At 31.8% G+C, this 24,336-nt stretch overlaps 3 protein-coding genes across 4 annotated transcripts; 1 reads left to right on the top strand and 2 right to left on the bottom strand.

Moving 5' to 3' along the window:
- Window positions 1-3,585: 3,585 nt before the first annotated feature.
- LOC105109615 (trans-resveratrol di-O-methyltransferase-like) lies at window positions 3,586-5,150 on the bottom strand. Its single transcript, XM_011004364.1, has 2 exons — window positions 4,310-5,150; window positions 3,586-3,957 (listed from the first exon to the last, which is right to left on the bottom strand). Exons 1-2 carry the CDS (start codon window positions 5,081-5,083, stop codon window positions 3,658-3,660), a joined length of 1,074 nt encoding a protein of 357 aa, XP_011002666.1. The 5' UTR covers window positions 5,084-5,150; the 3' UTR covers window positions 3,586-3,657.
- Window positions 5,151-11,093: 5,943 nt separating this feature from the next.
- On the top strand, window positions 11,094-15,009 carry LOC105109614 (transcription factor VOZ1-like). Of its 2 annotated transcripts, none has more exons than XM_011004362.1 (5): window positions 11,094-11,294; window positions 11,731-11,978; window positions 12,102-12,272; window positions 13,157-13,667; window positions 13,929-15,009. In XM_011004362.1, exons 2-5 carry the CDS (start codon window positions 11,754-11,756, stop codon window positions 14,369-14,371), a joined length of 1,350 nt encoding a protein of 449 aa, XP_011002664.1. In that variant the 5' UTR covers window positions 11,094-11,294; window positions 11,731-11,753; the 3' UTR covers window positions 14,372-15,009. The 2 variants fall into 2 exon arrangements, with proteins under 2 accessions (XP_011002664.1, XP_011002665.1); XM_011004363.1 differs by having other exon boundaries at window positions 11,094-11,286; window positions 11,725-11,978.
- A 2,554-nt stretch (window positions 15,010-17,563) lies between these two features.
- LOC105109616 (acyl-coenzyme A oxidase 3, peroxisomal-like) lies at window positions 17,564-22,854 on the bottom strand. The gene is made up of 13 exons (XM_011004365.1): window positions 22,311-22,854; window positions 21,571-21,688; window positions 21,355-21,462; window positions 21,081-21,253; window positions 20,896-20,995; window positions 20,737-20,811; window positions 20,152-20,282; window positions 19,374-19,509; window positions 19,174-19,293; window positions 18,813-18,959; window positions 18,633-18,737; window positions 18,429-18,530; window positions 17,564-17,996 (listed from the first exon to the last, which is right to left on the bottom strand). The coding sequence occupies exons 1-13, from the start codon at window positions 22,787-22,789 to the stop codon at window positions 17,748-17,750; spliced, it is 2,043 nt and encodes a 680-aa protein (XP_011002667.1). The 5' UTR covers window positions 22,790-22,854; the 3' UTR covers window positions 17,564-17,747.
- Window positions 22,855-24,336: the final 1,482 nt, after the last annotated feature.

Here is a 24,336-nt window from a genome sequence, read left to right on the forward strand (position 1 = left end):
TACTGTTGTTGTTATTGTTGTTTTATAATTGTTGTTTATAATTTTTACAATTAACCTCCCTGTGGTTCGACCCCGGTCTTGCCGGGTTATTTATTACTTCGACACTCCTGCACTTGGGAGAAGACATCAATCTTTTAGTCGTGTCACACGACAAGAGCCTCCGCTGTCACCAGACGACGCTCTTGCACCCGACGAAAATAATAATTAATATTTCATAAATTATTTTAAATAAAATAAGTAACAAACAAAAGAATGAGAACTAAATTTGATAGATAAAAAAATTCAATAAAAAAATATAATGGAAAAGAAAATAAAAATTATAAAAATGAAGACCAAAATTAATATAAAAATTAAATTTTAAAAGATGAAATTGAAAAATAAATATTAAAATATATATATATATATATAGTAATCAAAAGTTTGAGGATTAAATTTGATATAATTAACAAATAATATAATATTTCTAAATTTTTCACAACTTTCAAAAAGTATTTTTCATCCAAATTTTTCTTTGACTAGAAAATGTTTTTTATTGATCAAGTTTTCTAATAGCAAACAAATACAAGAAAATTTAAAAAATAGTTTTTTAGAAACTATTTTTTAAAAAACAAATATGACCTAATTATTTATTCTTAGATTTTTTTTTTCAAACTTGATTTTTTTCTTGACCATATATATAATTTTTATGTAATTTAATATGAGAAAGATGAATGGTAGAGGATATTTTTAGATTGCTTGGCTATTAAATTTTGAATATAAAAATTAAAATACTCATAAGTTTTCTAATCTATCTAAAAATAGCATGGTCATGACCAGCATATTCACGTGACTATCATATTTGTTTATTTTTATGTTTTAAAAATAATTTTTATTTTATTTTTTATTTTTTATTTTTTATTTTAAATTAATTTTTTAGATGTATTTAGATTATTTTTATCAAAAAATATTTTTTAAAAAATAAAAAAATATTATTCTAATATTTTTTTAAAAAAATAAAAATTAATTATTACTATATTTTTAAAAAAAGTTATTTATATTTTTTCAAATTATTTTTTGATTGAAAGTAACATTTTGTTCACATGTCAGTACATCAATTTCATACATAACATATCGTTTGCATCTCTTTTTTTCTTTAAAAGAGTGCATGTCATCACCTTAATTAAATAAATAAAAAATGTCTAGGTGCTTTGACCGGCCAGGTTGGCATAAGTGTTTAGCTTTATTTTAGCCTGGTAGGCCTAGGTTACTCAGGATAGCATGACTGCTTAGCTTTATTTAACATTTTTTTTATATTAAATGATCTACGCGGAAAAACTATCTATTGTAAAGACTAATTTATTTACTACGATTTTGCAACAAGGCAATATGTTTAATACATGACAATCTAGAGACATTATTTCTTATGATTTTCATAGAGTATGATACATGGGTGATCAAGAGCTAGCTTATCAAGGATTAACTTCAATGAGAGATCTTAAACCCAGAACTGGGTTGATCTTATACTTACTGAAGCCATTTGAATGCTTAGACTTTATAAAGAAGAGGATGTGACACAATTCAACTATATTATGGGGAAAAAAAAAACTGGATAGGATAAATTTAAAGATGGACCAAAAATCGTTTTGCACGAGATTTACTTAAAACATGTTGGGTTTACATTTCCAATCACATGGATGATGGTCGGTCATTGATAGTCACCCTACAATCACCTATAATTTGTTTTTAAAAAAAGATAAGATTTATCATTATTAAAAATATATATGTGAAATGAAAAAAGATAATCTTTGTTATTCCTTTAATTTTTAAGAATATATTTTTTATGTTTATTATTTAAATCTAAATAAGTTTATTTCATAAAAATCCTAATTAGAATCATACCCCATACTAAAAACAAAAGAAAAGGTTAGTAAAATATTGAAATGCACACATAAATTTATGAAAGTTAACACCTACCGCTAGAAAGTATAGAAGAAAAATGAGGAAACAATATGAACAATATATATATATATATATATCGTGAATATCTTAATTTCAAATTTCAATGTGGATGTGCTTTATCCTACGGAAAAGGAAAGCTTAATTTCAATTCGCAAAAATTGATTTAAAAACATCCTAAACCTCAAATTCAATTGAAAACAGCTTTAACTACACTATCGAAGGGGAAAAAAAAACAAAATCCCCAGCATTAGTGATTTTGCAATGGTATGTTAAACGCTGTGAAAATGTTAGCTCTTTTGGATCCCAATCATGGCCCAAGCCATGAGCGATCAGGGAGGACGAGAACAGAGCACTTGGTGCCTTGTTGCTGGTGGGAGAGAGTGCTGCACTCAAACCCTTCGGATCAAGAGTCAACTTCTGCATCATCATATGGATCTGAGATAATAAAGGCAGGTGAGCTGTGCCGATCTGCTTGTTTGTGTTAGTGTATCCTATTAATGAAGGAATTTCTAGAGTACGAAGCCATAAGATCCCAAGTTGCATAGATTGAGCAGCTCTTGATGGAATACGCACTGCTAGTGCTAGCCTCTTTCCTTTGCTATCAAGAACTGGAGGGACGGGAAGGAGCAGCAAGCCCTATCTATGTGTCACGAGCAGGGTAGCTCGCCTTCGGGTTCTTTATTAAGAAAGGCTGCTTTTCTTAAGTCATTGATAGAGGTGAATGCCCTACTTTCTCTTCGGGGAGGAAGGGCTACTATCAGCCTAGAAAGAAAAGAAAGAGGAGATTCGTCCTTTTTCTTAGGCACGGAAAAGTCTTTGTGCTTGTATGAATGAATGCTTATCTCGGGACATCCGGAGCGAAAGCCTTGAGAGTGAGGGCCAGGTCAGCCTTCAATCTTTCCTCGAGAAAGCTATCATTTAAGTGCAAAATCGCGACTTAAGAACCGGTCACGGGGCAGAAACTATCCTCTCATTTATCTGGTTCCATAGAATTGATCTGAAAAAAGAAGTCTTTCCTTATTACAGCTATAAGAGCCCAGCAGAAGCCTATATAGTATAGTGAACTCTTTCTAGTGATCTTTACACTTCTCCAGAAACTATTCATTCCAGGTTTAGACCGTAGGGCAGGAAGTGAACCAATCTGATGCGCAGATGTTTGAAGAACTAAGCTCAGTTGGAGTAAGGGTACTAGGGATGCTGTCACTTCAGGGGTCCGCAGATGTATTTTCTTCTCTCTCGCACACGCGTGTGCACATATTTTTTTGATTATGAAACAGTAGAAAGCGTGGTTAAAAGTATAATTATAATTATTTTTTAAAATGATTTTTATTTATAAAAATATATTAATAATATTTTTTTATATTTTAAAAATTATTTTTGAAATCAACGTATTAAAATAATTTTAAAATATTAAAAATATATCAATTTAAAATTAAAAAAAAATAATTTTTTTTCAGAAATACCTTTTAAACAGATTACCAAACGCCAACAACATAACTGTGAAAGTAACAATCTATTTGTAATAAGTAATTATTTATTCATGTAAGAGAAATAACTTATTTGGTCCTTGATATGATTACCGATACAATAGAAAAAGAAACCCAGAATGAAACACAAGGTAGGAACAACCAGCAACGTGCTTCTTGGAACACAAGGGATATTAGGTAATTCTCAGGGGCAGCTAAGTAGATGCTTAAAAGGCAACAATTGCTCTCCTCATCAAGGGAATACTTCAATGATAGACCTTAAACCCAGTATGGGAGTTATCTTGTAGTTACTAAAACTAGCATCGGAAAATAGTTTAGCCCATTCTTTCTCATTTCTTTCTTGGCCGGTGACCAAAATCATCATGAGCATATCGAAGAATATTTGTGTTTCAATTGAGTCGTCTTCTCCTTTCTGGTTCTCCATCATCATCTCTATGATCATCACCTTCCCTCCTTCCCTGTCCTTGATTGCTTCCTTGCATTTCTTAAGTATCTTAACACATTCTTCATCATTCCAGTCATGTAGAATCCACTGTTTTCCTCACAAAGAGAACACAAGAGCTATTCATAGAGTTTAAACAATATACTACCAGACTTATATTTATATATAAACGATTGATGATGAAAGATATTGTCCATGGAAAATAATATTAGAGGAATATAATTTTACCTTCAGTTTCATGATTCTTAAAATGCATCTGTTATGGCTAATAATCAATTAAAATTTTGAGTAATATTGACCAAAATATTATATTTAAGTCGCAATGATCATTTGATAAGAACTTCAGGCAAATTGTACCAAGTTATATAAGATTTAAATATAAGCGTAATTATATGGATATTGACATCAAATTTTATAATCAGATAAAACTAGAAGTTCATACCTTTAGAACAATTCCATCGGCAGGAGGAATAGCCTCAAACATGTCTCCGCCAACATATTTCAAGTTTTCACTACCCTGTAAATCAGCTACCACATGTGGGAGATCGAATACAGTACAATCCAAATGTGGGAATGCTTTGGCTATGGACTTGGCCACGGTTCCGGTGCCACCTCCAACATCCACCAATGAACCCAACCCTTCAAACACCTCCTTGCACTCATTAATTAACACTCTCGTAACCAAACGAGCATCACTAGCCATGGCATCATTAAATAAATGGTTAAACACTGGTTCATGGCCAACATAGTCCCAAAATGTCCTCCCATGAGCCGTGTCAAATGGAGTGGGATCATCATTTTTTAACCAAGTGCTCACAAAATGCCATGGCTTTGTTAAAATTGGGTCAAGCACGGCTTGCAAGAATGGTGCTACACTGAAGGGATTGTCCTTGAGGAGAAGCTGGGATGCATTGGTGAGAATGTAACCTTCTTCTTGATCGTCTTCGCTAACCTTTTGTTTCTCAAAGAAACCAGAATGGATCAACAAGCGCATGAGGCGAGGGACACAACGAGCTTTGCCAGGGTGGACAGGTAGGGCGGCAATGAGCTCAGGGAGGGTCACAGGTTTGCTGTGTTTGTTGATGATATCGGGTATGCCTAGATCAATTGCACATTTTAGAGACATTGAGTTTATGAAGTTGAATATGTGATTCCATATATGAGCTTGAGCTTTAAGTAGCTCACGATCATGCTTTCCATCGGCCAAATTGATCATCTTTCTGTTGCCTAATGCTATTCACTTTCTCTTATGAATTGGATTAAACTTATAGTGCTGTGCGTGTATATGTAGGGATGGAGCATGGAGAAGTAGACATAAGAAAATGTGGCATCCCATACTCGTTGAGGTGCCATCAGCATCGAGGAATGTGGACAGAAACCATAACAGCAAGTTATTTAGGTTCACTATTTTTTTTTTTTTTTTTTAGGTTCACTATTTTTATGTGGACAGAAACCATAACAGCAAGTTCCTTTATTTAGACACACGTTTTTTATACATAATAATTTAATGGATACACTTGATAGTGTTACTTGGCAAGAAGATTTGCAAATCTATTGACTGAATTTCTTATAAACGCTAGTTAGGTGCCAGGCGTTCTCACCTTTGTTTTATCATAAAAAATATCAAAAAAAATAAAAAATATTTTTTAAAAAATAAAAAATATAATATTTAAGTAATTAGCCCGAGTGAGTTTAATAAACTCTATTAATTTAATAATATCATTAAAAAAATAAAATATTGATAAGAAATAAAGCAAAATAAAACAACCATTTAATATAAAATATGAATGTTGGTCAATATTATAGAAATATATTTTTACATTATTTCAAAAATATCTCAATAATCTTACTTTTTAACAAAGTAAAAATTAAATGAGAATATGATAATTTCATAGGAAGAAAAATAAAAAAATATATAAAACAAACAAAAAAACTCAATTATTGTTAACTTTTTAAACCATGACCTGAGTTATAAAACTAAAAGTATTATATACGAAAATATCGTAAGGGTTAAATCACAAAAAAAACAACTTAAAAAAAATTCAAAATAAAAAAATACAATAAAAATAATAAATGTTAAAATTGTAATAAGAAATAAATCAAAAGGCAATAATAAATTTTAAATTTGATAGTTAAATTGAAAAGAATAAAAACATTAACAAAAGGACAAAGGTATTTTATAAAATACATAATAAATTTGGATTGAAGGGTGAGACTAAAAATAATGAAACTTTCATAAAAAAATTAAAAAAAATTAAAAAAATCATAAGAATAAGCATCAAATCCTAAACATTAAAACATAATTAAGAAATTAATACATAGAACTCTTCACCTTGTTTTTTTACACTAAAAAAAACTCTTAGATGTAAATAGAAAAACTTATGCATGTCTCTAATTAAACAACCCAATAACTATAAAGCAATGAAAAAGAAAATTCATCAATAATAAACAAAAAAAATTGAGAAAACCAAGCGAAAAATAAAAATCAAGATATCTAACATCACAATATTGATAATTTACTTGATTATATTTAATGAATTTCTCTATCAAAATAAATGTATAATCTAAAAACATATAAAAATTATAATAGAAATCGACACACACAAAAATTTATTGAACAATAATTAAAAAAATAATGCAAGGCTGCACATATGAAAAATCTTATAAAAAATCAATATTAAAAAAAATTTAATCTATATAAAATTAAAAAATAATTACAATTGAATCATACATGTCTCTCTAAAAATTAAACACCTCAATATCATTTAAAAATAATCATAATTTAATTAAAACATAAATCTAAAATTTATTTGAAAAAATATAAGCAACTAATGCATTATTTTTATAAAAAAAAATTAAAAAAAAAAACTAGGTTAGGCCAAGCCTAGTGCCAGGCTAAGGCTGTGTTTGTTTTACTTGCAGCTTTTATGTTTGTGGTGCAAAAAAGCAGTAAGGTATTTGGTAACATACCAATTTTTTTTTATTTTAGGGTCTATTAAAAAATTGAGTTTGAAATGCAATTTTTGAGAAGCAATTTTATATGTTTTTGTAATTGAGTTTTTTGAAAATTTTATTTGTTTTTGCGTTTCAAAAGCGCTTTTGAAAAAAATTAATTTTTTGTATTTCAAATTAATATTTTTTTTGTGTTTTCATATCATTTTAATGCGTTGATATCAAAACTACTTTTTTAAAAATAAAAAAATTATTTTAATACATTTTCAAATAAAAAACACTTTGAAAAGTAATTGCAATCTCACAACTACCAAATATTTTACAAATGTTTTTTCTATATATAAACGTCAATTATAATATTTACCAAACACATATCTAAATCCAACTAACCACATCTAATCATACTTTTTTTAAACTTATTTTTTTCAAAATACAACCATAAAAATTATATAAAAAACAAATGTACTTAAATAAAGCAACAACTTGCAAGCAGGCCTACAAACCCAAGCCCAAGCATCAGCTTTATTTTTAAAAAAACATTTAATGGGGTGGACAACGCATCGTTTGCCCCAAGTATATCAAAAAAAAATTATACATTGCTTGTATCAATAGATAACTCAACGTTTTGTCAACCTAAAATCTAGTCATTGTGGTGATCAGAAAAATAGAATCTTTTATTTTTTCATTTAAAATCTTATTTTTAATTTATTTTTTATTCAAAATACTTAGAAAACACTTTAAAGACCTTGTTAAATCAATCCATGGCTACTAAAAAACTCAAAATCCACTAGAAATAAAAATTCTTCTTAAAATTATATTTGTTGTTTTAGGTGTTTTTAAGGTAAATAAACATTTAAACATAACCTCCTTCATCATTTGTAATCTTTTTCAATGATTATTTTTTTAAAATTGAAATTCGACAATTTCCTCTTTCTCTTCCTGATAGAAAAAAATTGAAAAGTGAACGAGATCTATTTTCTTGTTTTTCTTTCAATTTATTATGATTTTAAAGGAATTACAGTTCATCCATCCATCCCTTTATATGAATAGATATTATCTTAGATATATAGAACTCCATTGATATAATAAAAGAGTTTATATAATAGAGATGACCTGCACGCTTGTACAAGTTTTATTTTTATTTTTACTTTATACAAGGGGAACATCCGCTAGTCCTCCCCTTATTATTATTATTATTATTTTGTAATAAGATGCAATTGCATCTAATGCTTCAACCCGCAACCTCACGTTGAGCTGAGCCATAAATTTATTAACTAAATATATTAAACAATTGAAATATTTCACTATTTATATCATTACTAAAACCGACCCCAGTTGGTGGAGTTGTTTTAGTAATTAAAAGGGTTTAACCAATTTGTCTCTTAGGCAACATGCTAAAGCTGTACATGGTCTGGGCTACTTTATAGATCCATAAAGAATCTGAAGCCTTCTATTGAAACAATAATGGGCTCGAATTCTAGGCCCATAAGACCGAGCCTGGCTAGCCTGATTTCAAGGTCGATAATGTTCCAAATTTCGGCACGTTTGGTATTGGTATTGTGCTAAAATTTGAAAAACAAAATTTATTATGATTTTATTTTTGAATGATTTTGATGTGTTATTATTAAAAATAATTTTTCAAAAATAAAAAAATTATTTTAATATATTTTTAAATAAAACATATTTAAAAAAAAACTATGATTATACTTTCAAACATCATTAAAATATATTAATGAGAATAAGTAAATAATGAAAAGATAAAAAGAAAAAAAAATCTTCATCACCTTTTTTTTTAATGTAACACTAATATCAAACTGAGTTGTATTTGACTTTCTTACAAATTATTTTATGGTATTTTAAAATATTTATCATTTTTGTTTTATAAACGATATGTTCTAACTTAATATCTTTTAAGGAGAAGAAGGGTATTATATCAATTCAGATATAACGCGTTAATATTTTAAAATATTCGTTAAGATAAGATTTTTATGATTTAATAACCTGCTTTAAGATACATGAGAAAAAAAAATCCAAAAATTAATATCCTGAGTGTTGAAAGAGATAGGTACTCTTAAATTTAGACTTTTAATCTATATTTTCATGTGCAGTAAAATAAAGTTAATTATATCATCTCCATGCAACGATTTTCATATTTAAATTCTTAAACAACTGCTCGCACTTTATTTTGAAACAATATAAGATAGATAAGCTCACAATTTATTCATAGTAATGGGGTTTTTTTTTTTTGTATATATGAGGTGCAAAATCCTTGGTCACTACAACAAGAAAAGAAATAATGAGAATTTATGAATATGATATAAATTTCACGATTACAAAATTCAAAAAGAAGTAATTAAGATTATTAATTTTGTAGAAATTAGCGATTTGTGTGGAATGCTTTCGTTTCCTAATCTTTGTGTTAATGGACCCAATAAATGAAACCATATAGTCACTAGTTTTTTAATTATGATATCAGTCGGGTCAATTTAATCTATTAAAAAATAATTTTTTTATAGTGATGGTGTATTTTATTTATGAGAGTTGAACTCAAAATTTTATTTTTTTAAAAAAAAAAGTGTTTAACTGTTGATATCATAATAACTGGTTTAATATATATATAAGGGTGACTTGAAAGCTGACTTCCAAGCAAAGTTATTAAACATGATTAAAGGCTTCGGTTACATGTTTAACGAATTAAATAAGCATGATTTCAATATTGAAGAGAGAGAGAGAGAGAGACGAAGGTGTACCATGCCATTATATTGGTGAAGGAAAAGCTTGTACAATGAAGTCTTGGAAGTAGAAAGCAGTGGATGCCTCTGGAAACCTTGAAATATTAATGGAGATGAGATATTCAGATCAAAATTACAGTGCCTGGCTGATGTTGTAATGATATGTAGCCCTAATAATAAACGAACAATCTTTCGTTGCCATTAACTTCATGGATATATGCAGACATTTAATGCCCCAGATGAAGAACATGCGATCTGAAAATGATTTGGGTGATATTGAAGCTCCACCCAACAAGCTAGCATGGCAGCAGCCACGAGTTACTGAGGTCAGGTAGTTGATACAATCACTATTGTTATAGAATGAAGGAAAATGGGTACAAAATATTGATTTTGAGCTAATTATATAATTTATCAAAATTAATTAGTTAGTCTTTGTAGTATTAAAAATAATTAAATAGTTTTTTGACCATGCTTAATTTAGTAGCATTTTTTTTTCATAAAATGCTTAATGAATATAAAAATATATATATGTATATTTAGACTTATTAATGGATGTAATGGAATATTTATTTTCTCTTTAGTTATATATCTATTTAATTTACATATATCAGAATGTGTTAAATCAAGAATATCATCATTTTTTTTATAACTATTGAAAAAGTTTTCTTAATCATTTTAGCTTGAACGTAAACTTCACATTTGTGTTTGTTTTCCATGATTGGAAGAAATCATTACATGTTGAGCCAAAAAGTTTAAGTTTAAGGTTCTATCATTAATATATATGTCATAATTTATTATGCCTTAAAAGTAAATGAATCCATAAAAAAAATAAAAAATTAGGGACATACACAACATTAAATAATGTTAATTTATCATAAATGAGCTATTTTTAATAAAATTAATAATCTAGGTTTTTTTTATATATAAATAATGATATATTTTTCTGTAATTTTAAAATAATTTGCATTTCTTTCATTGCTTTAAATCTACACATATAATCTTAATTTTGATATATAAATTCTACTATTGCTTTTTTTAAAGATTTTTTTTATTTCTACCTTTAAATATAAATTATGCACATGACATTATTTAAACTTTTTATTGAAAATCAAAAAAATTAATCTCATCAAATTATTTTTAAATAATTTTATTGAATCAAATTCCAAAAGTTTAGGGAGTGGGTTTTTTTTTTCAATTAGTTAATTCATAAATTAAATTTTAATAGGTAACATTGATAAAATCCAAGAAATCGGATTCACTCAAAACTTCTTTATCAAAATAAATTGAAATTTACCTAAAATAAAACTTCATTATGCTGTAAATTGTTACATTTATTGTTTTATTTGGATCGTGATTTGTACGAATAGTATCAGTAAAAGTAAGAATTCTAAAAAAAGTATTGAAGAAAATATTGGAGCTAGCAGATTAAATAAAATCAAATATATTATAATAAATAAAATAAAATAAAATTAGTAGTATAATTTGACCGTATATCGGTGCTGGCTCTGGGTACAGAAATACAAATACGATCACTAAATTTCCTTTTCAGGGAAAGAAGAGGTATGATACGTATGTTATGTGTTAAAGCAACGAGCTTTTTGCTTTCGCAGTTTGGTGAGCGTGAAGTCTTCTTCCCTTCCATACCGAAGCCATAGCACAACACACTCAGCAGTGCAACTTCTTCTTTTCTCCAATCTCTACCCCATTAAAAAACCTCTGCTGCTGCAATAATTTTTTTTATAGGTATAAATTTCCTCTCTTTTTAGTTTTGTTTATGCTTAATGTTTTCGTTTAACTACGTTTCTGTGATCATTGGATTGTGGGATTTTGTTTTTATAACTTTTTAGACCCAAACTCATCAATTTTGGGTTGTGATTTGTGTGATCCTGTTATTGTAAGAGGCAAATAATTCGATTTTATTGAGATTTTTTTTAATGTTTAGTTTGATTTTGGTGCTAATTATATTAGTGCTTTGAGGATTGAAATAAGTTGTAAAAAGGCTATCTTTAGATCAGTTGAATCAAGGGTTACTTAGTTTGTTTTGTGCCCTGAATTTTGTCTCCAGGGAAGCTTGTACTTTGTCCTGCTTCAGATATTCATGAACCTTATTTTGGATGCTTCATGTTGAATTTTTGATTTTTGGATTGAAAGTTGACTGTTGGATTCTGGTTTGTTTTAGGGTTTTGAAGAGGGAGAAGGTCAATGCAGAAAGGTGGAAAGAGTAAATGTGCATCTACGTCGCACCATCTATTGATGGATAATGCAAAAAACCGGCTAAATGATCTTGAAGAAAGATTCTTTAACATTCAGGCTGCAAGGAAAGAGGGAAGAAATAATGATGTTGCTTTGCTGGAGGAGCAGGTGTGTCAAAGCCTTCGTGAGTGGAAAGCAGAGCTTGATGTGCCATCACCTGCAAATTCTTTGCTTGTTAGTATCTTCCATTTATTAATAGTAATTCGATACTGTTGATAATGAAATTTTTGTATTGTCTCTGTGTAGAGTTGTCTCTTAGTAATTTAGATGAGTTGATTTGTGATGGGTATTTTGTAGGATATCAGTCTGGGATCCTTTTCAGAGGATATAGGCCGATTGTTGCAATTGTATGAGGAGGAAGACGATGCCATAAGTCCATTAACAATGCAATCAGTTTTGAAGCCAGAAACACAGCCTGAGCCCAATTTTCAAAACCTTAATCTTGGCAATTTAACAACATTTCAAGATGTGAGATCCTATTTGGGGATTATTATAATGTTTTTCTGACCAGTCAGTTGTAGAGTATAGCATGCTTTACAGTTCATACCATCTTGGTTCTTTATAGGATACGCACTTTCAGTGATTGAAATGCTACATCATGATAACCTATAAGAGTATGAATTGGAATTTTTAATGGTGCACTGTATTTTTTATCTGGTTTGCGGACTTGGAAATTGGAAAAAGAAAAAAAATAAAGTTAGCTGCTTGCATGAGGAAAGTCTTATACTGAAAAATTATGGTCCTCTTTTTGTTTTTTTGCTTACTGAGTATGCATCCATTCTCTTATCATTTAACTTTGAAGCTTGATGCCATGATTGACATTCAGGGAGTAGATTGTCTTTTCACAGCTTATCCATACCTGCATGCTATAACTATTACTTCAATTTTCTGAAGAAGAAAAAAGAAGCTAGCCTATTGCTTGAAGCTAATTTAGTGAAGCAAATGTCTAAGAAGCGTATTTTGTGTTACTAGCCTTGTGGTTTGTTCAATCTCAAATTTAAAACTTTAAGACCAATAGATGACACTATCCCTGTCCTGATTTGATTTTGGATGACACATGTCTAAGACTATGAAAGTAAAGATTTGGATTGGCGGTGGTTTTTAAATGCTATATTCATAACATTCAAGCCAATTTTGTTAATGATTTGAGCTTTTACTGGGATTCTTTTTTATCATTTTCATGTCCATGTGTTGTTTCAATGATCAGCTAAAGTAGTCATTTACTGTCTTTCACATGGTATGCCTTTTCTTTTTCCCCTCTTTAAGATTTCCTAGTGCCCTGAATCGTAGTCTTTCATGGCATAGAGATATACTGAGTGGTGGCTGATGAGCATAAAACACTTGCATTTCAGGAATATTTGGTGAATAGTCATAGTCAGGAGCTTGGTTTTCAGGGGTTTCATCAACCCAATGGCCCCTCAGGTTTGCAAAATGTAGCAGTTAGTGATCCTGATATAACTACCTTATTGGATTGTCATCAGTTCACCTTAGATGAAGAATTTGACCCTGGGCATTTTGTTGGCACTAATGACACCAAAGAGTGTGGAATAAATGCTGAGAGTAACAATCTACAGTATATCAGCCCTCCACCTTCTGCTTTTATGGGGCCTAAATGTGCTTTATGGGACTGCACCAGGCCTGCTCAAGGATCTGAATGGTGCAAGGACTACTGTAGCAGCTTTCATGCTACCCTGGCCTTAAATGAAGGCCCCCCTGGTATGACTCCAGTTTTGCGGCCCAGAGGCATCAATTTGAAGGATAATTTACTATTTGATGCTCTTGCTGCAAAGATGCAGGGTAAGAATGTCGGTATTCCTCAATGTGAAGGTGCTGCTGTCATGAAGTCCCCATGGAATGCAGCTGGTAAGTCTACATGCACGCCTTCCCCCTTTCTCCCCTTTGTTTAAACTTCAAGTTCAATTGCCGGTGACCTTGCATATTAGTTCTACAGCATGCTTGCTTGCATTCAGCAGTTGTGAATAATTTATTATGATATGTTATAAGATTCATCTATAGATCAGATCTCTCCATGGTATGCTAATTATATTTCTTCAGGTGACTTAATAAGGTAGAGAAAGTTGTTAATATTTATTTTGGCTGATGCCTCTGGTTTCCATGTTGCAGAGCTATTTGATCTTTCATTACTTGAGGGTGAAACAATTAGGGAGTGGCTCTTTTTTGATAAGCCTAGAAGAGCATTCGACAGTGGAAATAGGAAGCAGAGGTCGTTGCCAGACTACAGTGGGCGTGGATGGCATGAATCAAGAAAGCAGGTGATGAAGGAGCTCGGGGGGAAGAAGAAGTCCTATTATATGGACCCACAACCTCCAGGTTGTCATGAGTGGCATTTATATGAATATGAGATCAACAACTGCGATGCTTGTGCATTATATAGGTTAGAATTCAAACTTGCTGATGGGAAGAAGACTCCCAAAGGAAAAGTTTCGAAGGATTCACTAGCTGATCTGCAGAAGAAGATGGGAAGACTCACTGCTGTTGTAACTGCAGATAATAGTCCCTCTGATAAGGGAAAGACGAACACTTCTGGCACTGGCCATGGGCCGTGATTTCATAAAATCATTTCTTAAATAGCTTTGCTGTAATCCATGGAACATAGTTGCGGAATCTTGCCTGAATGTGGAAACTAACAGAAGTCTATAACAAAGTATTTCTGATGATTCTTTTACGAGGAACTGCAGATGATGTTATAAAGAAGTTAGTTTACTCACTCCTTTAGTAAATATCTTGGCAGTACTTCTCTTTCCAGTTTGCAATGGAAGACACCAACCTTTTTCTGTTGATTTGAAGAGACGTCTCAGTTTACTGGATGAGATGCTGGCAGATAATTATTGTACAGAGTAGTCGACCAAACCTCCGACAGTTAAGTTGGAGACAAAGGTCAAAACTGAAGAGGACTTCTTTAAATGTAAAGTATATGGTACCCGTTTTAGTATTTGTGTTCCCTGCTACTGTTAAGTCTATATATTGTGATGCTAACAAACCATATATGAAGTCAATATGGAAGCGCATCATTTTTACTTCTTTAGAATGTGGTGAGGACAGAATGCTAAACTTCCTTCAGCTCTTGAGTAATGTTTTTGGATGTGTCTGGTATTTTTCAACTCTGTTGTCCAGTCCTTGTATTATTTTTTACGAGGTCCTCGATCTCTGGCTTCTTGTACTAAAGTAATGGTTGTTTTGTCGATTTTCACATGCTCACACTCATACTCATAGTCTGATATGCATGGCATGCTTTCTTTGCCGAATCTTAGATTGTCGTGGAGCATGGACACAGGTTTCTGATGCTTGTGACCATCTTCCACATCCTGCAACTAATAAAAGATTGATCATTGTCCAAGTAACTAGTCCTAGTGTCCAAAGGTTGGGTTAAACAATCGCACCCTCTTGCTTTCATTACTTAAACCAGGAAAATATGGATGGGCTTAAGCACTCATCAAACTGTAACTTTTAGAAGTATGTTGCAGGGATTAAAGTTGATACAGCCATCAAAAGAGTAGCTATCCAAGAACTTGAGGATGTACATTGAAACTGTCAGTGTAAGAGGATTCTAGACTCTTGCAGCTCAAGAACTCTCCCAGTTTTGCACGGTTGGTTTTGACGTCTCTGCTAAACTCCGTCTCTTCCTCCATTACATAGTTCTTACAGCCTTGAAGACAGTTTCCTTGGTGAACAACCCTTCTCTTTTCTCCCCTTCCACTTCCACCTTCAAATGCAAGCTCATCATTCTTGCTTGGAATATATGGTCCCCTCCAAGTGGTATTAGAACGAGTTGACATTTATTTATCAATGCCTCAGACAAGGAACCTGATCCACAATGATCCAACTGATGGATGCTCCAGAATCAACTGCCGTTGAACCCATCCTCCATGGACCATACCTCTTCCACAGATCCTCTCTTGAAAACCTTCAGACAATGCAACTTGAAAACCTCCAGAATCCATCGACTCATAAGCCGCAGCTGGTTTAAGTGCTGCCAAGAATGGCATGCCAGTGAACTCCAAACCTAGGAGCAACTCTTCGAACTGATCCTTCTCCAAAGTGCATTCACTTCCGAATGCGCAGTATATCACAGAATTGGCCTTGAATTCTCCAACCCCCTTTTAGTGACGATGAAAATAGATTCATACCTCTTTTAGTGACGATGAAAAAACAAAAAAGTTTAAAATAAAACTCAATTCAGCTTGGATTTGGGCTGGTAAGTCATCATATTAAAAGTTGATTTATTAGGTTAGGCTAGGAGAAGGGAAGTGTTTTGGATTTTTTTGTGCATGTCTTACCTTAACTAAAAAAACTTTGAATTTTAAAGTTGATCACTGTAAAATGGAGTGTATATATTGCAAGATCTTTTGAATGGAAAGGATAAGTAACAAACTGGAATCGAAGGGTTTAATATAATGCAAGATTTTGGAGGTGTTTTAGAGTGTAGTAGTGATTATTTTTCAAAGTATTTTTAATTTATAAATATATTTTTTAAAAATTATTTTAATATTAATACATCAAAATAATTCAAAAATATATAAAAATTAATTTTAATAAAAATAAATTTAATTTTCAAGGAAATGCAGTGTTGTTATCCTTTTTTGGAACCCTGCAAAAAAAAAGAGAAATTATAAAAAAATTAAAAAAATATACAAGTAAGAAGAACATATGAACACCCCAGAAATTGTTAAAGAATAGTTGAGGATCTAAATATACAAAATTAAAAAAACTTGGTAGTGTATTTTTGATTGATGATAGTTCTTTTGGTAAAGAAAATTTAATTTGAGGAAGGAAATTTAAAATTGAATGTTTAAGAACTCAATTATATTTTTTTAAGGTGTAATTGTATTTATTGAGGCCTTAATTGTAAGAAAAAAATAATTTTTGAAGTCAATTTAAACTTTAATTGAAAGAAATAAAAGTCTGGGGATTGAATTGTAATTTTTAAGAGTTAATTTTATTAAATCATGAACTTAATTGCATAAATATTGAAGTTTGATGGGCACTTAAAAATTTAATTGAAAAAATTCAAAACTAAATATCAAACTGAACAAAGCGCGTTAATATAGAGGTTGTAATTGACAAAATCAAGGGTTAGCTAGAAAAAAATGAAAATTTGTTGGTTAATTAAATGTTAAATTGCACAAATTCAAAACTAAAGACCCCAATAAAAAAGATGGTCAACTTAAAAGTTGACAATTGAGATCAATAGAGATAAAATCATGTAAAATTAAAAGTTTAGAGACAATTATAAATATAAAAAAAATTGAGAACTCAATCAAAATTTTCCAATCCCAAATTAAAAAACCTAAACAATGAGTCATTTAGACTTAATAAAAACAATGTAAATGATATGTATTTCGATAGACTAACTTCTATTTTGATAATTTAGGTTAATCAAGTTAGTAATTTTAAATAAATGAATATATAGCTATATATTTTTAAATTACATATAGTTAAATCTAAAAGAAATATGTGAATTTTCTCTACCATCTTCAGATGATTTTAAATGACAATAACTTCAGAATTTCTTGTCATTTTTTTTATCGATAAAAAACAAAAATTTGCAATATCATACACGTATGATACGTTGTTTCAACGACGTTTCTGAACACACTCATAAATGCATTCCAGCTTTCTCTTTCTCTAGTGGATATTCCTCTTCTTTCCCGATTTCGCCCACCAAAATCTACTCATTAGACCATCAACCTTCGCATAGAAGCTTCTCGGGAATTTAAAGCAGGACATCATATAGTTATTGTGACTTAGTTCTCATAAATCTGAAACAGTGATAATCGATTTGGTTAATAGATAGTTTTAGGTGCAGATAAGCACCATTACAGCAATTTGGGAGGTATCCCTCGGTTTCTTATTAAGACCTGAAGCAAATAAGCTGAAGGAAACAACGAAACTTCTGCTCAAGATAGAAAATGATCCAAGGCACTAGTGTTTAACTGAAGACCATGAATTCGCGTCTATCCAGTTAAATGCTATGGGGCCCAAAAAGGCATCAGGAATGCCGAGGGAACTGACCAATGCAAGTGCATGTGGTCGCAATTCTCCGCAGAGTTTTGTTACTTCTTTCCTCACAGCAGCAGCATTGTCTGTCGATAAGTACCCATACCGGAGAAACGCAGCATCTTCTTCCAAACAGATTAGGGCATACATAGATCTCAACAGTCCCAAGACATTCTGCAAAGGAAGCAAATCCAAAAATTAAGCAACTAGATAAGGTTCTCCCTTCTCTAACGTTTTATATATTGCATACCAAGCATTTTAAGGATGTCCCTTATAGGTCAAAATTTCTTGGAGAAAGAAATGAAGATTACCAGTAGAATTTCTGATACAATCAGGAAAGCATAAAATCTATTCCAAGTTTCTACTCATACTAAGACTTACAGTTCTTTTTATTTTTCCTTATGAATCAGAGATAGATTTTATCAAGGCATGTTACAGGAACTTGTAAGAGAGAAACTTGTTCAGGCTGCTGTTCGTTTTTGCCCGACTCCTCTAGCGATTATGTCTTCTAATTGTGTTAGGACATCACAAAATGGCTTAAAAGACTTACAAACTACATCACCAGGTTTATGCGTAGACAAATACAAGAGTTTCTACATTGCTTACCTTCAAGGAACCAGCAGATACATTTGCCTCAGCATCGATGAAGGTCTGCAGAATAGCCCTGTCTGAGAAAGCTCTGCCCAAGTCTTCGGCAAGTTGATAACTCTGGTACGGATAAGTAAAGCAAAAGCCCATCAACAACAACAATCGGAATGAGAGAAGTGGAACAAGAACCCAGCAACTCTATTACCAGAAAATCATCCCTACCAGAATAAATGCATGCTCTTTACTTTCACCCTTTGATTGATAAAGTGACACTTCTGCAGCAAAACGGTTCAGAAGATCTCGCTCCCTCAAGCAGAAAGCATTCATCTGATGCGCACAACTGGTGAAGCTGCGTTTGAAATATATTGAGAAGGTGTGCTTGCAAACTTGACAATATATTACCTGGAATTGGCTGCTTCTGAGGTTATTACTTGTGAGATTAGATGGAATTACTGGGACAGGTCCATTCATGTGTTCTAATCCCAAACCCTTGAAAGGTTTATTTTTCTTCTTTGCTGCTGCATATTCTGAAAGGAGTGCCTTGCTGACCTGAAACAAGAATTCACTGCTTGAAACAGAAATCTTAAAAGTAGTGCGAGTAAATGTAATTCCATTTAAATTAAACACGTCAAGTTTTTGGATGTTCTAAAATGAGGAACAGAAGAATCAAGTCAACATAAAGACAAGCTCAAAATCGTTGTCAAAACTCAAAACCTTGCAGTCATCGAATAAATTTCACTCAAATGAAGGCAATACATTGTACCTGCTGCATGAGAACATTATTGTCCCCCTCAAAAGTTGACTGGACATCAAATTCACCTTTCAAGTGACCAATTTTATTTTCAGTCTTCAAGCCTTGTCCTCCACAAGCATCACGACATTCCTAATGAACATGAATCTAGTGAAATTCAGCAAGGCGTTTAACCATAAACCTAACTTTCATATGTGAATCTAGCTCCTCACCTGGAGGGTTCTCATGTTGTGCCAGGTAAAGATACCCTTGAATGCACTTGAAACAACGTGAAGGGTTTTGGCTGATCCAGGGCTTCTATTCACATATATCATTTTCAAGTAATTTCCACCGAAAGTCATAGCATACCTTCATGACAAGGATTCATTCCAGGGGAAAGAGAAAGGAACTAAGTCAGAACGAGAGTTCTATTTATTTCAGTTACAAGCAATAAGCAGCTGCATGGCAGAAGAAATTCCAAAACCAAGTTGCATGGCCAGTTCACAGAAGACAGAACTAGCATTGCCAAGGGCGGTGGAGGATTTGTAACAACCGGAGCAACACCATTCACAGAACTAGTATTAAACATCGAGGTAAAAACGGTGCTTTGATGAAAGATAACATTTTCTCATTTGTCCTGACCACATTCTGCAAAATCATAATCATCATATTGACCTTTTACATAAAAACAGCACAACCTTTATATAGAATTCTTGGAATGCTAAAGCCAGATTCAGCAATAAAAATGACAACGGCTCTACGAAAGAGAATTCTAATAAATCAGCACGATTATTGCACATTAAGAAGGCACAAGACAATGTCAAACAAGGGCTTGAGAACATTGTAAATCCCTCAGATGAACACAGCAAACTTGAGAAAAATTGAAACTCCATTATCACAGCGGGTCTTACTCTTTCGAAATTGGATGTACGAAGCACAATTTGACATCCCAAAATAGTGAATAGATTATATTCTGCAGCATGACTGAGTAGCGACTACTTGGATACTTACGACTTAGCTAGAAGAGGCAAGAGTCGTCGTTGATGACTTGGGTAATCAAGCAAAAGGACTTCAGGTCCATTAGGTGTTTCAGAGAATGCCCGCCTACTCAAGGAGTACCTAATGGCAGTTGCCAAGCCAACCTGAAAAGAGAAAAATGACATCCATATTAATGGAAAATCAAATTTTGTAGGAACAGCCATTTCTGGAGGCCATGCACAGATATGATGCACCACGAGTACAGAGCTTTGATAAGTAGGATGAAAACTCCTCTTTATGATAAGGTAATTTTCCGCATTACTTGGAACTCATCTCCCAGGTCATCTGTATGATATAATTTACAACCTTATACCAATTCCTTATATGAGTAAATAGGTTTACTACTAGTACATCAGCCACTTTTTTTTTAAGTAATTGTCTGAACACGAATTCTGTAGACAAATCCAATATGGCTACGAGAGCTAGTGCATAATCCTAAACCTTAAAGTGGAACATGCATTAGCAGTAAACAATATCCTTGCAGAAATTTTTGTAGTCTTCAGTAAAAAATTCTGAATGTAAATAAGTAGATAGAAACAAACCATCGTAATTCAATACCTTTGATGAGAAAACTGCACTCGTAGCAACAGTTACACGACCAGATGTCAAAGGGGCCAAGAATGCTGCAAACCTCTGGAAAAGAACACATGAGAATTAACTTAACTGGTGTTATTGTCTCACCAATTAAAGAACATGGAACAAACATAAAATAATTACTTGATCCGGGTCTTTTATTGCACTCAGATATTGGCCATCTGGTGAAACATCAGCGACCGAATTCAACAAGTTCTCTCTGGGGATTCTCAGATTGTCAAACCTGGAAAAAAAAATCTTAATCACGTTCAGCATTTGCTTATAAAACAGTCATCAGCAACAAACAGAAGAAAAGGTGTTGTTAGTACCAGATTCGACCATTATCAACACCATTCAAACCAATTTTGTGACCGCATTCAGCAATACGGATGTTTGGGCATATGTTTCCATCTGCATCCCTGATCTGGGCTATGAAGGCGTGGACTCCTTGATTCACCCCATCTATGTTGAGCTGAGAAAAGACTATAGTGTGTGTTGCATGCTGAACATCGGTAAAACTGTGTCAGCATAGACAAGATTGCGTAGTAGACAATAAAACAATGAAAGGACTTAACACACAAATTGGTTCACAGAAACCCTTACATTAGCAGCCCCCCCAATCCAATACTTCTGAGCTGATTCACAAGGAGTATTGATTACAAACTCTCCTGTCTTCAAATCATAAGTTGTGACTGTTTCAATTCCTCGAACCTAAGAACATCATCCGAGGAAAGATGACAAATAAACACAAGAGAGCATAAGTAACTACATAAACCCTAGTAATGACACAGATCAAATGGATTGACAGCTTTCTCATACATTACTTCCATGCCCCAACTCGGTCATGGAAAAGCATCCTTTCAGTCCAAAAGTTTCTGTGTCTCTTAGCCACTTGTCATGGTGGCGCTTTGTGCCCATAAACTGGATAGCACCACCCCTGAAATTAATTAACAAAAAGAACTTAAATTCAATGCACAATAATCTCTCTCTTAAATCCTAAACCAGGCCTTGCTAAATTGAACACTAACAGCAAGGTTTATAATTTCTTTTTTCTTCAATATTCCATCTGAATTGCATCCAATAAAAAAGCTCAACAACTAACAGCAAGTTTTTCCTCCATTTTCATCAACCAGTTGGAATGCAAAGACAACAAACTGCATTAAATGCAATTTAGGAACCCAGGATTTTTCTTTTCAACGTGAAAAGCCAACTGTCCAGAAGTAATTTGAAAGCAATGATGTGAACCTCAGTTCCTGATTTCAAGATTCATGATAGTTATACTGCCTACATTTTCATTCTAAATTCCCAGAAATTAACCAAAAAAAATGTCCAAGAACAAAAAAAAATTATAATCTAAAATAAACAGTTCACTCTTCCCCTGAAACTTCCTCAGCAACCAAATGACAGCATATACCATTATCAATAAGAAACTAACAGTAATCTATTACTTCAAAACCCAAAAAGCACACCACAATACTCTAAAATATTTCTAATAGGAATACACTTATCCAAAACACACACAAAAACAATATAAAACAAAACAGAAATCAATATAGTACCATAAAAAGAAATGAACACCAAGCATGACAGCAAGAGACTGATCAAAATTCTGAATAACTTCAAGAAAAGCCAACTTCTTCAATTCAGCTTCCACCCCTTTTTTCATCAACCATCCATCAAAAACACCTCTTTCAAACAAGTACTTAATTCTTTTCATAGTCATTTCTCTTTGCTGCTCCATTGTCTGATTATAATCAGGGAGTACAAACAATCTCCCACCTCTCTCTTTCCCATTAAACACGCTCCCTTGTTTGATAACACCAAACAACCAGTCCCTATCCTCTAAGTTGTGGAAATCAAGAATTTTTCTCATTTCTTTGGTGTCGAAATCAAGACTTTCAGTTACTTCTGGTGGAGTGTAGCTTAAACAAGAGTTTGGTCGAAGACATGAAGTGGGGTCTGAAGGAGATTGGACTAGGTGGTTGTTTAGTATTCTGGTTCTACGTGAAGCTCTGTTGATTGACGATTCTTGTGCCATTTTTTGCCTGGTCTTTCGAGTTTTCTGCGTTCTAGGACAATATTTATTTGCAGAGATTAGGAGGGTATATAGAAGCAATGATGAAGGTGTCATATATATATATATAGATGTGAGAGAGCCGTTTGTAATTCAGTTGTTTGGTCTTTTCATTACAAACAATAATTAAAAAAATGTTAAAATATAGTTTGCCTTCTGTAGATTTTCGCAGGTTTCACTTCGGGTTCTATTCTTAAAAAAACTCTTAAATCAACTTGAGTTTTCGAACACTTGCGCAAAAGAGGAAGGCGTTTTGTAAATTATACCAAGAGAATTGACAGAGAATCACATGATTATAATTAATTTGAATTATTTTTCCATCTGATAATATTTATTAATACATAAATTATTAAATATATTTTTTATCAATGCAATTTTCATTATACGTGTAACATAAAAAGTATAGTTTTATTTTTTTAAATTAAACGATTAGGAATTTTCTGAACTAATTTGTACATCAATCAAACTAAATCTACATTTCAAGCAATTTTAATCAAAACATTGCAAACAAGATCAAGTCTCCATTAAGAAAAAATGACATAATTTAATGAAAATTCATATCTTTTTTTCTTCCTTCTACTCTTATAAATACGCCGAGTTAAGTAATATAAAGTCATAAAAAAATTATAATACAAATATAAGTTAGATATATGTTAATATCATTGTCTATTCATAATATATAATATGTACATGTATACATGGAAGCAATGGTGGTAATAAAAATCCTTTAACACATACTTGGCCTGGTGTCTCAAAAAAAAAAAAAAAAGAAGTTCAGAAGCATGAAGACTTCTGGGAACTATAAGTATGAGATCAGAAGCATTTAAGCAATTGAGAGCAAAGTGAGATATTATTAAATATAAAGGGATCAAAGTGTATTTTACACAAAAAGTAAGGTCTTTAAGACACTATTAATTCTTGGCGCGCTAGTTAGCTGTGGAAACAGTGGTCGGTCGTTGGAGATGTTTTATTGATCATTGGAACCGCGCGTTCAACATTTAATACCTCTGTTCATGAACACAGTCTAAATTATATTTTTAAAAAGTTTAATTTTTTTATTAAAAATAATTTATTTTTATGTTTTTAAATTATTCTATTACGTTGATATAAAAAATATTTTTTAAAAAATAAAAAATATTATTTTAATATATTTTTAAATAAAAAATATTTTAAATTGTTACTGCAATTACAATTTCAAATAAATTCTAAAAATAAAAAAATTAATTAAACTGTTTACTCAATTAAATTGTTTGGTTGGGTTTTAAAGTATAGAATTAAATTGAAATAATTAAATCAAGTACACTAAATTTAATGGAAACAGTCTCAAAATTAATTTTCCACCAACAACATGCAGGAGTACTGCCTCATGTCTTTATATTCAATTAATTCATGGGTTTTAATTCGGTGTTTATAATTTCACACTATCATAATTATCGGGTCGTTCAAGATTGAGATTTGAGAAATATATTGATAAATTAAGGATTTGAAAGTTGATTGATAATATAATAAAT

This window comes from Populus euphratica, unplaced genomic scaffold, assembly GCF_000495115.2.
Source record: "Populus euphratica unplaced genomic scaffold, PopEup_1.0 scaffold223.1, whole genome shotgun sequence".
Lineage (NCBI taxonomy): Eukaryota > Viridiplantae > Streptophyta > Magnoliopsida > Malpighiales > Salicaceae > Populus > Populus euphratica.